This window comes from Bison bison, unplaced genomic scaffold, assembly GCF_000754665.1.
Source record: "Bison bison bison isolate TAMUID 2011002044 unplaced genomic scaffold, Bison_UMD1.0 scf7180017864371, whole genome shotgun sequence".
In the NCBI taxonomy this organism is placed as follows: Eukaryota; Metazoa; Chordata; class Mammalia; order Artiodactyla; family Bovidae; genus Bison; species Bison bison.
In genome coordinates this window covers 1,629,250-1,642,488 of record NW_011494943.1, presented here as the reverse complement: position 1 = coordinate 1,642,488, position 13,239 = coordinate 1,629,250, and the positions used below count along the sequence as shown (strand labels likewise).

Here is a 13,239-nt window from a genome sequence, read left to right as displayed (position 1 = left end):
TCCCATCAGCTGAGCGCCGCCCGGGCCAGGAGAGGAAGGGAGGATGGGGAGGGGGTACCAGCGCGTGGCCGGCCGCCCCGGGCTGGCGGCGGGGGGAACAGGGCGGTGCTCCGGGTACTGTCTGTCCCGCTCCGTTGTGAAAACATGGACTGTCTTCTCGGTTTCATCGACTCTCGGGCGAGGCCTGCTCCCAGCAGGACACACAGGCCCCCACTGACCAGGCACCTGCCTGAAGATCTGCCCAGCGGGACCCCGGCCACACCCCCTCCTCTGGGCCCTGCCTGGCCCCCCCGGAGCCCCCCGCAGTGTCCCGGGCAGAGGGGAGGGAGACAGCTGCCGCCAGGGTGGCGGGGAGCCGATGTGGAGGTCGAGGTCGGGGCAGAGCTCAGCCCACGGCCAGGGGCGCCGGCGTGACCCCCCAAGAAAAGCAGAGGCTCCCAGCCCCACCGCACACTCAAGCGCCGGGCAATGTACTTATCCATACACACCACGTCTTCCCCATCCATTCACGGACGGGTGGACACTCCCTGGCGGCTCAGTGGTCAAGAACTCGCCAGCCAATGCAGGAGACTCGGGTTTGATTCCTGCGTGGGGAAGATCCCCTGCAGGAACACATGGCAATGCACTCCAGTGCTCTTGCCTGGAGAATCCCATGGACAGAGGGGCCTGGTGGGCTACAGCCCGTGGGGTCTCGAGGAGGCCACACTACTGAAGTGACTTAGCTCTCACGGTTGGTTCCAATGACGACTCGGAGTCCGTTCCGCACTGCACTGCACTCACGCGTCTCTTCTCTTTGCATTTGTAAGTTCCTCCTCTCTCTTCCCTACAACGTATTTGCAAGCCTGGTTCACTAGTTTAAAGCTGCCTCCTAAGAGACAAGATGAGACAGGTCCTCAGATAGGAGGTCAGAGGTCACCTTCTTAGGGAACAGAAAGCTCCCCAGAGAGGGGCCCCCTCCTGAACAGTTGTGTCCCCTCAATCTTGGCCTCCATGCCTTCAGAATTTTCACCCTGGAGAGTAAAAGTGATCCCAGGCCCCTCTAACTGAGTACTGAGGACGGAACCTGGCCTGAGGGCAGGCGCAGAGAAGAGGAACTGCCACTCCCGGCTGGCACTGTATTTCTCTAGGTGATGGCTGCAGATTAAAGAATCTGCCTGCAGCGTAGGAGGCCTGGGTTCAAACCCCGGGTCAGGAAGACCTGCTGGAGAAGGAAACAGCAACCCACTCCAGTATTCTTGCCTGGAGAATCCCATGGACAGAGGAGCCTGGTGGGCTGCAGTCCATGGGGTCGCAGAGTCGGACACGATGGAGCGACTAACCCACACACCATGGCTGCAGCTACCGGACCCATTTCCACCAGTCTGGGTGTGGCATCTCTTCCTGGTCCAGCTGTCCAGGAACCGGGACTCAATTACAGCACTCTTGAACAGGCAGGGCCAACGTGACTCATGCATGAAGTCACCTGGTCACTGAACAGGTCTGGAGGAGGCGGCACCCAGTCCTCCTGACTCCCATCACACATGTCCAGACAGGAGGCAGGGTCAGGGTCCAGCAGCCACTCACCTGTAAAGTTCTCAAGGGATCTGAGCCAGGGACGCCAGATTAAAGCCCTTCCTTCTCACCACTGGCCATGGGACACAGGGATGTTCCAGCTTCTAGGTAGCTATAAACTTCCTGCCAGACTAATGTGAAAGGGGGTTTGTGTCCTCTGACCTGGAGACAGCTGGGGGCCACAGGTCAGGCCAGCCAGCCAATAGGATGACAGGGTGAACCCAGCCCCAGAGGATAATCTTGCCAAGCCCACCTCTGAACCCCTTGGACACAGGTGCTTTCTAAAATTTTATAGTTTTTAATTTTATAAAGTATATTCATTATAAATAATATATTAATATTAATAAATATTATATTTGGTATTATAAAATAATACCAATTCATTGGCCAAATGAAGGTAGGGAAAACTACACTTAAACCCTTCCTTGGCCTTCCCAGGTGGCTCGGTGGTAAAGAATCTGCCTGCCAATGCAGGAGACATGGGTTCGATTCCTGGTCTGGGAAGATCCCACAGGCCTTGGAGCAACGGAGCCCATGCGCCCCAACTACCCAGCCTGTGCTCTGGAGCCCTCGTGACTTGGAGCCCACGCTCTGCAACACGAGAAGCCAGTTGTGAGACGGTCACGCACTGCAGCTAGAGAAAGCCTGCTCAGCGGAGACCCAGCACAGACAAAAACAAGCAAACACAGAAAACGATTTTTTAGAAACCCCTCCTCCACCACCCAGAGGTGACCACTGGCTCACTTTTGTTGCCCTGTCAAGGCTTTTCTGAGACCACGTATACTTAGTATGATACATAGATCATACTTTACATGTGGTTCTGTGACCTGCATTATTCACTAGAAACTGTTTTGTGTAACTGTTTCCAGGTGAGTCATAGGCACCATTGTCAGAGGTTCTGCATGTTTCCTTAGAGGCATGCACCATAATTTCTTGGAGCGCTCCTGTCTTGATGGACACTTGGGTTACGTGTTTGTTTGTTGTTTTTAATCTACAGCAAAGAGCATTCTTTTACATACATTGTTGTGCACTTGGCTAACTATTTCTTGAAAACAAATTCTTTAAGGAGGAATTAAAGCACCAGCAGTCATGCACGTTGTTTAAGCCTTTCATCCGTACTGTCGAATTATCCCCCGCAGGACTGCCTTTCAGAGGGTGAGGTCCTTTCAGAGGGTGAGGTCCCTCTGGGGAGACCATCCCGGAGCAGATGGGTGCTGAGCTGAGAGTGAAGGATGATAAATAAAGAGAGGCAATGAGTATCAGGATCCCCAACTTGGTAGCAGGCCTGGCTCTGTCCTCCCCAATTGTGTGACTCCAGGCAAGTTTCTTAGCTTCTCTGAGCCTCTTTCTTCAGCTGTAAATGGAGTTATTACTACCTGCCTCTCATGAAGGTTTAGAGACGATACATACGGAAGCCTGGCATAATTGTGCACTAACCATTTCTTGGTGAAGTAATGGTTGGATGGATGAAGGGATTACTAGAAACAAGGAAAGAAAAGAAAGCAAAAAAAAAAAAAAAAAAAGAAAGCAAAAAAAAAAAGAAAAGAAAAGAAAGCAAGGATAAAGAGCAAGGTCGCCAGGACGAAGGCAAAGGCAAGCGTGTTTGCTGGACGGTCCTCAGCCTGGCCTCTGGGGGCAGGGCTGACACCCTGGAGGAAAGGAAGGGATGACCGAACGCACACCGTCTCCGCCCCAACTGTTTCTTTTCTGGGAGCTGGTGGCTGTGAGTAATCTATTCCTGTGTCACAAAGATGCCCCAAGGCTGGGAGAGAAATCGGTCCTCCCAGAGGCTGTGTCTCCCGTCCCCACCCCCAGCGGAGACCATACCTCGACGAGCCTGCCACGATCCGGTGAAGGGCCCCACACTCCCAGCCAGCTCACACTTCTGAGCCCACGGGCCATTGTCCCCTAGAAACCAAGAAAGGCAACACCGAGTCAATGGGCTGCAGGACACTGCCCACTGTGGCCCCACACCCCTGTCCTGGCACCGACTGGAGAAAAGGACTTGTGAAAACAAGTGTGACTGCCTCCCTTGGAGGGCCACCCTTTGTGGGGAGGGTGTCTGCCTTCCACGGCCCGCAGAGACGTGGGCTGTCCCTGCCCGAGCTCGCCCCACGCTGGAGCTCTGGCCTCTGGCTATGGACTCAGCAGCCCCCTAACCAGCGTCTTCAACTCAGCAACTGTTTGCTGTTTCTGTTTTGGCCACACAGCCTGTGGGGTCTTAGTTCCCTGACCAGGGATCGAACCTGTGCCCCTACATTGGGAGTGTGCAGTCCTGACCACTGGGCCACCAGGGAAGTCCCCAGAAACTCCCTCCTGAGCACCTGTGATGACCCAGTGCCTCCCACACGTCACCTCCTGACCCTCCAACCTGCGGTGGAAGAGGCTCGACTGGTAGCTCGACCCTGCCACGGAGGATAGAGGGGCTCAGAGGGGCTAAGGGAACTTTCCCAACACAGAGGTTCAAACAACCCTCGCGCCAGACAGGGACCCCTGACCCACTGTTCCTGAGTGGGTCCTTGAAACAGCCCACCATGCAGCTCTGATCAGCCAGGAGATGTGAGCTGTGCCCGGTGGTAACTTCTGGGCTGGGGAGGGCGGTGAAGCGGGGTTCCAAGGACTGCCCGGGGGGACACAGGCTCATGACGTCAAAGTCACTCGTTAACAATTAGGAGCAGTACCCAGGTGACGCTGACCAGCACCCAAGGGGCCACAGGGGAGCCGAGCTCTCCGTGCAAGCCTGTCCGTGGGTGTGGCCTCGGGGACCCACACACACAGGCCCGTGAACACCAGCGGGGCCCCACGCTCAGGGCAAGCCCTCTGCCGCGGCGCAGAGGGTCACTCGCTGAGACGCTACTCCTCTGGGGGCGCGCACAGGGTTACCCATTAGACCCGAGGGAAGCTGGCTGTGGTTTTCTATTCACCTGTAAACCAGAGGAACGTGTTGTTTTTCCCCACGAGGTCAACTGTGTCCTTGATCCGGCCCACGAGGTGGTCCATCTCCCGCAGGCCCACGCTGTACGGCCTTTGACCCCTGGGTCCTGCTGATGGCGGCGTCCCGGCCAGGGGCACATGCATGTGGGCCAGGCCCACGTACAGCAGGAAGGGTCTCCCGCTGGTGCTGAAACGAGAGAGCCGGACCATGAGCCCCCAGAAGGGCCCCGGGGCCCAGCGGAGACCCTGGAACCCCCGCGGCCCAGGAAGCGCACATCTGTCTACAGCCTACAAAGACAACGTGCAAGTGACCGGGTTAGCGGGTTAAAGTCTGCGAGTCACTGTCAGCATCCTAACCGCCCTTTAACACTTATTGCAAAACTGACTCACCCTCGTGAGAACGCCCAAGTTCCCTTTTTCAGGTCAAGTGTCAGGGGCTTAGGGAGACTGAGAGACACACCTGAGGTTCGTAAGCGACCGCATCCGGGTTCAGACTCAGACCCGGCCGGGAGCTGCTCATGAGAACGCCCAACACACACATGCTTTCAGGCTTTATCTGCTCTGTCAGGGCATCCGGGCCACCGTGTCCATCCCTAGCCTCGGGGCTTTCTCGGGGGTGAACGGATGAGTCAAGGTGACCACAGGGAATTCCAAGGACACAGCCAGGAACATCCAGACCACGGTCCTGCTGGAGGCCTGGTGTCTGGCCGCCCCTCTGCTGATCCTGCAGGATTCTCGGGGTCTCTGCTTCCTGCCCACCCTCACGTGCATTCCTGGGGGGGGCAGGGTCAAGGGCAGCAGCAGGGACCCTCGGGGAGCCCTTCCCACAGCCCATGCCTGTGGAGGGATGGGCTTTCAGAGGATACGGCGAGGGGCGGGGAGGCCTCAGGCAGCTTGTCAGAGGGACAGAGGCCTGGGTGTGCTGTCAGACCATAAAGGAGGCTGAGCACCGAAGAATTGATGCTTTTGAACTGTGGTGTTGGAGAAGACTCCTGAGAGTCCCTTGGACTGCAAGGAGATCCAACCAGTCCATTCTGAAGGAGATCAGTCCTGGGTGTTCGTTGGAAGGACTGATGCTAAAGCTGAAACTCCAATATTTTGGCCATCTGATGCAAAGAACTGACTCACTGGAAAAGACCCTGATGCTGGGAAAGATTGAAGGTGGGAAGAGAAGGGGATGACAGAGGATGCGACAGTTGGATGGCATCACTGACGCGATGGACATGAGTTTCAGTAAACTCTGAGAGTTGGTGATGGACAGGGAGGCCTGGCGTGCCGCGGTTCATGGCGTCGCGAAGACTTGGACACGACTGAACAACTGAACTGAACTGAACCTGGCACTTAACTTTCAAACGGGCCTGAGCTTTCCCGGCTCACCTCAGGTCACACCCCCCACCACGTCACATTCTCTGAGTCCCATCAGGCGCAGCTCTGCCTCAAACCTGGAGACCCCCGCATCCCGACTCCTGGGGCCCCCAGTTGGGACTGGGTGGACTCAGCTCTCTGAAGAACAGACATGCTGGATGTGGACCTCCTCTCCCCACTTTAATCAACGGTTTCTTTCTCACGCTATGTATAAAACAGATGACTTCCCAGGTGGCCCTAGAGGTAAAGAACCCACCTGTCAATGCAGAAGACATAAGAGAAATGGGTTCGATCCCTGGGTTGGGAAGATCCCCTGGAGAAAGAAATAGCAACCTATTCCAGTATTCTTGCCTGGATAATTCCATGGACAGAGGAGCCTGGCAAGCTATAGTTCATGGGGTCGCAAAGAGTCGGACACAATTGAGTGATTAACAAGAGATAAATACTTTAAAAAAAGACAACTAACAAGAACCTGCTGTATAGCCCAGGGAACTCTACTTGACTTTCTGCGGTGACCTACACGGGAAGGAAATCCCAAAAGGAGAGGATATATGTGTATGTGCAGCCGATTCACTTTGCTGTACAGAAGAAACGGATACAATATTGTAAAGCAATTATGCTCTGAAAAAAATAAATTAAAAAAAAATCAGCAACTTCCTTGCTACATTTCTATAGTTTCGCTGTCCAATGCCATAGCCACACCATGTGTGGCTATTTCGACTCATGAAAATGAAATAAAAGAATGCAGTGTCTCACATGCAAGGGATGAGCCTTGCAGACATTACGCTGTGTGAAATGAGCCACCGCCCAAGGACAAGCGTGGCCAGGTTCCACTCGCAGGAGGCACCCGGAGCGGTCAGCTTCAGACAGACAGGAAGCAGGATGGTGGCTGTCGGGGGCTGCGGGGAAGGGAAGACGGGGGGCTGGTGTGTAATGGGGACAGGGCTTCAGTTTGGGAAGACGAAAAGTTTCTAGAGGTGTACGGATGACCCTGGGCCGTTCACTTAACCTCGGTCGTCAGCTCAGTGGGGAGTGCCAAGCCTCCCCGGCAGAGCTGTGACTATTCACTGCCCAGAGTAAGCACTGAATAAACGGGAGCCTTTTAAGATTCCCCAGAGAAGGAAATGGCAACCCACTCCAGTACTCTTGCCTGGAGAATCCCATGGACAGAGGAGCCTGGCGGGCTACAGTCCGTGGGGTCCCAAAGAGTTAGATGTGACGTAGCTTCTGAACAACAAAGAACATCACTTCCATGTGGAATCTAAAGTATGACCCACAGGAGCTTATCTAAGAAACAGAGACGGGTCCACAGAGAACAGACATCAGACGTGCTGTGGCCAAGGCTGGTGGGGCTGGGGTGGAGGAGGGGGCCTGGGCTTTGGGGATTAGCAGATACAAATCATCATAACAAGAAGGTGCTACCAATTAGCTCTGACTGTAAGTTCCATATGATGATAGGGACCTGTAGTCCACATCGTGTGATAAACTAGAATGGAAAAGAGTATAAAAAGGGATGTATAACGGGGTCACTTTGCTACACAGTAAAAATTAACACAACACTGTACATTAACGATGCTTTCATTTAAAAACAACAAGAAGAAAGAATCAGCCTTCAGCATTCCTGCTAGGTCAGGAATCTAAATTCAAGTAAAGACCCAAGGAAAAACGTTCAAAGTCCTGGGGTGAGGCCCTTGCTGAGCGCAGGCAGCAAGCCACAGTCCAGTGACCGCCCCCCCCCCCCAGTGGTTTTGACAAACAAGTCCAGGTGGGTTGGGGTCACGGAGGAGAAAGGAACGCAGATGGGGCCTCGTGTGTGCTGACTCTTCAGAAGCCACAGGCGACCTGGCAGGTCGAGTCCTACAGAGACCAGGTGCCTGAGGATTATCCTCCAAGTTAAAAGCCAACAGGATTCATGTGACTTCTCACTCAATAGCGAATTCATAAACTCACAAATGCTTCGCCTCTTTCCTGCCACAAAGAGTTTGTTTGCTGATGTGCTTGTGTTCCAACTGGTCAGTTAACTGGTTTGAACAGCACCGCGCCCTCTTCAGGGCATCCGTCAGCCCTCAGCCAGCGCCACTTCCCCGAACCCCCCAGGAGCACCGAAGCCCCCCTGCGAGTGCAGCGGGGGACGAGCCCCACCAGCCACGGACTGGCCGCCCGCCCCAGGGCACCGTGAAACCAACCCAGCGCCCGGGTGGGAGAAGGGGCTTTTCCCTCTTCATACCAACTGTCTGAAAAATACAAAGACAAGCAGACCAGTGAAACAGTGTTTCTCAGAAAGGCCTGAAAAACTCAGAAGATGCCTCTCTGAACCCTAAGGTGCTGCTCTCAAAATCTGGGTCCCATTGAATACCGGCCCCCAAAGATATCCAGGGTCTAAGTCCCAGAATCTCTGTTACTTTGTACAACCAAGGGCACTTTGTAGATGCAATGAAGCTAAGGGTCTTGAGATCAGAGGCTTTTCTTGGACTGTCTTAGTAGACCCTAAGTGTGAAAGTGTTAGTCACTTCAGTCATGTCTGACTGTTTGCAACTCTATGGACTGTGGCCCGCCAGGCTCCTCTGTCCATGGGGATTCTCCAGGCAAGAGTACTGGAGTGGGCAGCCTTTCTCTTCTCCAGGGGATCTTGTCAAAGCGGAGATCAAACCCAGGTCTCTTCATTGCAGGCAGATTTTTTACTGTCTAAGCCACCAGAGAAGCCCAGTAGACCCTAAACATAATCACAAATGTCCTCCTAAGATGGAGGCAGCGGGGGGTCCTTGACCACAGAAGAGGACAGGGGAAGAAGACCATAGAAACAGAGACCAGAAGGAAGGGGCCAGGAATTCCCTGCTGGCCCAGTGGTCAGCACGCCACACTTCCACTGCCCAGGGTCTGGGTTCCATCCCTAGTGGGGGAACTAAGATCCTCCAAGCCCCCTGGTGTGGCCAAAAAAAACAGACAGAACGATGCAACCAGAGCCAAGAAATGTCAACAGCTGCCAGAAGCTGGGAGACACGAGAAATGATTCTCGGGACTTCCTAGGTGGTCCAGGGGCTAACACTCCACCCTCCCAATGCAGGGGGCCCAGGTTCAATCCCTGGTCAGGGAGCTAGATCCCACGTTCTGCAGCTAAGCCCGGCACAGCCAAAAAAAATAAATGAATATTTTTTAATAAAAGAAAAAGAAACGATTTTCCCTGAAGACTTAAGAAGGAAACAGTCCTGCCGACACCTGGACTTGAGCCCCCATAAGACGCATTTCAGACGTCTGGTCTCCAGATCTATAGGAGAATAAACTGCTGTTGTTTCAGCCAATAAGTTGGGGGTAAGTTTGTGACAGCAGCGAACATGCCCTGCCAACTAATGAGCCCAACAAACGCTCTGAATGCATAGAAGGCAGTAAATGGGCCCTGGCCTTGAGGGGTGACGCGCCACAGCGAGGACACGTGACACTGACGAGGGCGTGATCTGAGCGGGACCCTGGGAAGGGACCCGCACCTACGGCCCTGGTAACCCAGGCCTGGTCAGGTAACCCAGGAGACCCCAGGACAGGTTGTTTTCCAGCTTTATTTGTTGTTGTTCAGTCGCTCAGTTGTGTCCAACTCTTTGTGACCCCATGGACTGCAGCACGCCAGGCTTCCCCTGTCCTTCACCAACTCTTGGAGATTGCTCAAACTCATGTCCACTGAGTCAGTGATGCCATCCAACCGTCTCATCCTCTGTTGCCCTCTTCTCCTCCTGCCCTCAGTCTTTCTGACTGTCAGGGTCTTTTCCAAGGAGCATCTCTTCTAGGAGACACACGTGCATCTCTGTTGGGCAATGGGACTCTGCCACGGCTCTGAGCCCCCCTGGGCACAGGAGACATGGGGGTGGATGCAGGGCTCCTCACCTCGCCTGCTGGATGAACTGGGTAGCCTTCTCGGCGTACTTCTGTGCAAGGGCGCTCAAGTTCAAGGGCTGCTCCACGATGTTGAGGTTTTCGTACAGAGGAAGGGCCACGTCAGAGTAGCAGTCCCGCTCAAGGTTCCTGTGTGGAAACCACAGATGGTGGAACACTCATTCCCACGACCCGGGTAGTCATGGAGTTGGACAAAACGCCCTGATGCGGCGATGCCCATAAACACAAAACACCGAGCAGCCTGGCCCAGATGGTTTTTCCAGCCTCCCACTTCCTCAGAGTGTAAAACCGATAAAATACCTCTGTCCACTCCCTTCAAGCAGGAGTGTGCACTTCTTGGGCAAGCCTGGTCGCTGTATAAGGCTCCCAACGACTTTTTGAGCTAGGATGTTATTATTCCTGTTTTGCTGGGAGAGAAACTGAGGTCTAAACAACCTGAGACACTCAAGCAGAGTCCCAAAGCCAATCAGCAGCCTCGGCTTTCCCATGGACCCCGCCCTCCCAACTCAGAGAGGCCCAGGTGGACTCTCCAGCTCCCCGTCATGGCTCCACCGTGACCTGGGCCACCACGTTAGCGCCATTCCCTGGACAATCAGGAGAAACACGTGCCTCGGTCCATGGTCACACAGACCACAGATCAGCGCGCAGGGAGCTTAGAATGTAACAATGTCTCAATAAATGGCCATTATTACACTAACTATTGCGTTATTAATAAGCCACCTGAGACTCACTTGCCCCAAGCGGCTCAGACACCTGCAAACCTCGCAAATAACCGCAGAGCACGCTCTGAACAAGCAGAGCACCCGGCTTTATCACCTGGTTACGGTATATCGCCTTTTTCTGATAGGAAACGTATTGCGTGCTCATTACAGAGTATTGGAAAAATATGAGAGAGGAAAAAAAAATGAAAACTTCTTAATGGCACAACCGGAGTGAATGAACCGTGGCTGCCATTCTGGCGTATTTCCTTTGGGGCTATTAGAGGTGTCAATACAGACGTAGTTCAGATCCGTGTTGATGATTTGTTTCCTGCTTTTTTCACTTACTATTCTATTGTGAGCACTTCCCCATTTCACTGAATACGTTCTGAAAGCATCCTGTTGAGTGCCTGCGTGGCATTCCAACGCTGGGACACCGGCTTGTTGCTGGCGGGGGTGGGGCGCGCCAGGAGCCCTGCGGAATTTTCCTCCGTCTCCCTCCTCATGTCCCCTGGTGGGACAGGTGCGTGGTCCAGGACAGGAGGAGGGAGGCCATCCTGTGAGACCTGGTAGCACCCCCTCCCCTCACTGAGCTCAACAGTCAGAGGAAACTGGAAAAATCCAACAAAAAAGTGCTGTCCCCTCATCTCCACAGAAAGCGTTCTTGCCCGCCACGCACATAATGCATTTAAAATTTGCACTAAAGGTACGCGACCTTTCTTTGCTGCGGTTACCGGTCCTCCTTGGCCTCTCTCATCTCCTCCAGGTGGACCACACCCCCGGGTCCGGATGGACCACTTCCCCTTGCTTTGATGCCCAGAGCCAACACCTTGGCCAGAATTACCTGGATGGTCTATCGCCCCGGGGACACGCCGGGCAAGGGGGGTGGTTGTAGCCAGGTGTGTCAGTGCAGCCCATGTCGTGGCTGTACGGGACCCCAAAGTAGTAGTCAAAGCCTGGAACAGAAGCACCGATTAGACCGGGGGCCTGCATTCTTACACCCAGGACAGAAATTTAATTTTCCGTGATTTAATTCTGCAGTGTTATGAGTGTGTAATTAAAAGAGGATTTGATGAATATCCCTTGGTAAGTATGCAAGGAAAACACGTTGCTGGCTCCCAGCCGCAAGACTAGATTTGCAAAACATCTTGTGATTAGAGTTAACCCGAAAGGGAAGGAAGCGGGGAGAATTCCTGGACGCCTACCATGCCCAGTGCTGTCCTGGGCACAGCAGGAAATATCTGGGGCAAATCTACTACCTGCACAACACTTTGAGGGATAAAAGAAGACATTCTGCCCTCAAGAAACTTCCCATCTGAAGGGGAGATAAGAAATAGAGATTTAGCTTGAAGAGCTGGCTTCCCAGGAAGCCAGCAAGAGAGATCAGAGGAGGAAGGCACCCCAGGATGCGGGGGTGGGGGGGCTGGGGTTGAGACGGGAAGCTCAAAATGCTTCTCAAAATAGCTGGCGTCTCAGCTGGATGCCGAGGGCTGGCAGGATTGGACCTGGGACGGGGGAAGACGTGAGGGTCAAAGTGAGACCTGAAAACCCTGTGTTGACTTTTTTCTGAGACCCCTCCGCTCATCCCACCCCTTCCCTACCCAACCCCCCCAGTCCCTGCTTCAGCAAAGCCCTCAGACAATTTGACCTCGTACCACATGGGACCTCGCGGGGGCCAGTATTCCCCGACACGGGAGAACTGGGTCAAAGAAAATGCTGATGGCCTTGCGATGAGAGGGCCCCGAGGGGAGACAAGAGGGGGGCCAGGACAGGGGCCAGGCGAGAGGCATGTGAGAGGAGAGGCAGCCCCGGGTACCCCAGACCCCCCCAAGCAACCCTGTGAGTGAGGATGTCCTGACTCAGGAGAGAGGCCGCCCAGGATGACTCTCTTCACACAGACACCTCTGTTTCCCAGGTAACCAGTCCCCGGGGAATCCTTACCACGGAAGTTGGGGTGGTGAGAGCCATGGTGCCCAAGATGCCACTTCCCTGCAGGAAGACAAGAGAGAGAGGCTCTCAGAGGAGTCCCTGAGGGCCCACCCCACCGGGGCGCTGAGCACACGCTCAGGTGTCCATGCCCTGCCCTGAGGACATGCAGAGAGCCTGTACACGCTGTGCCAATGCCCAGCCTGGCTCTCGGGGGTGGAGAAGGGGTCCCCAGGGGGACAGAGAGTGAGCCAGGATGACTCAGGACTCACAGGAGATGCCCAGGGAAGGGGAAGACGGGTTACCAGGAGCCCAGAGGAGTGAGAAGGCTGAGCTTCTGCCCGCAGTGAGGGTGGAGAGCCCACGGCACCCCCCCATCACAGGCCGCTCTGCCCCCTGGCGCTGGGGACCTTGCCAGGGACCGGGGAGCAGGCGCACCGCCCACGTGGCCCCAGAGCTGCTGCTCGCACCTGGTGTCATCGTCTCCCCCTCTGGCCAGCAGCAGCCGCCTGCAGGGGCTGAGCGAGGGGCCAGGGACTGCCCCCCGCGGCCCTGTGGCCTGCAGATTGCGAAACTCAGCCGCACTGCACGGCGGCTCCCCGCCCTGTGAGCGGGCTCGCGGGGGACGCGTGGCAAGCCCGGGACGCGCTGCCCTGCCCGCCCTGCTCTGAGGAACCCAGGCGGTGAGGGGGCGAAGCGAAGGTGTGGTGCGGTGGCCGAAACGGCAGAGTGTGAAGCAGCATGAAGGGCGGAAATGAACAGGCAACCGCAGGAGTCTGGCCAGTACTTGCTCTCACGTGGCCTCCATGACACGATTCCGACCCATCTTCTTTAGACGAATGCATGCGGCCCAAACAAAGACCTGCTCCATCTGCACAAAGTG

At 55.0% G+C, this 13,239-nt stretch overlaps 1 protein-coding gene across 1 annotated transcript in view; it reads right to left on the bottom strand.

Annotated features, from left to right (window-relative positions):
- ARSG (arylsulfatase G) overlaps positions 1-13,239 on the bottom strand; it is a 56,152-nt gene that overhangs the window by 20,598 nt on the left and 22,315 nt on the right. Inside the window, exons 3-7 of the mRNA XM_010856066.1 lie at positions 12,372-12,419; positions 11,275-11,386; positions 9,724-9,861; positions 4,476-4,672; positions 3,379-3,459 (exon numbers count right to left, since the gene is read on the bottom strand). Of these exons, the coding sequence (XP_010854368.1) occupies positions 3,379-3,459; positions 4,476-4,672; positions 9,724-9,861; positions 11,275-11,386; positions 12,372-12,419 (576 nt within the window). The remainder of the gene's footprint in view (positions 1-3,378; positions 3,460-4,475; positions 4,673-9,723; positions 9,862-11,274; positions 11,387-12,371; positions 12,420-13,239) is intronic.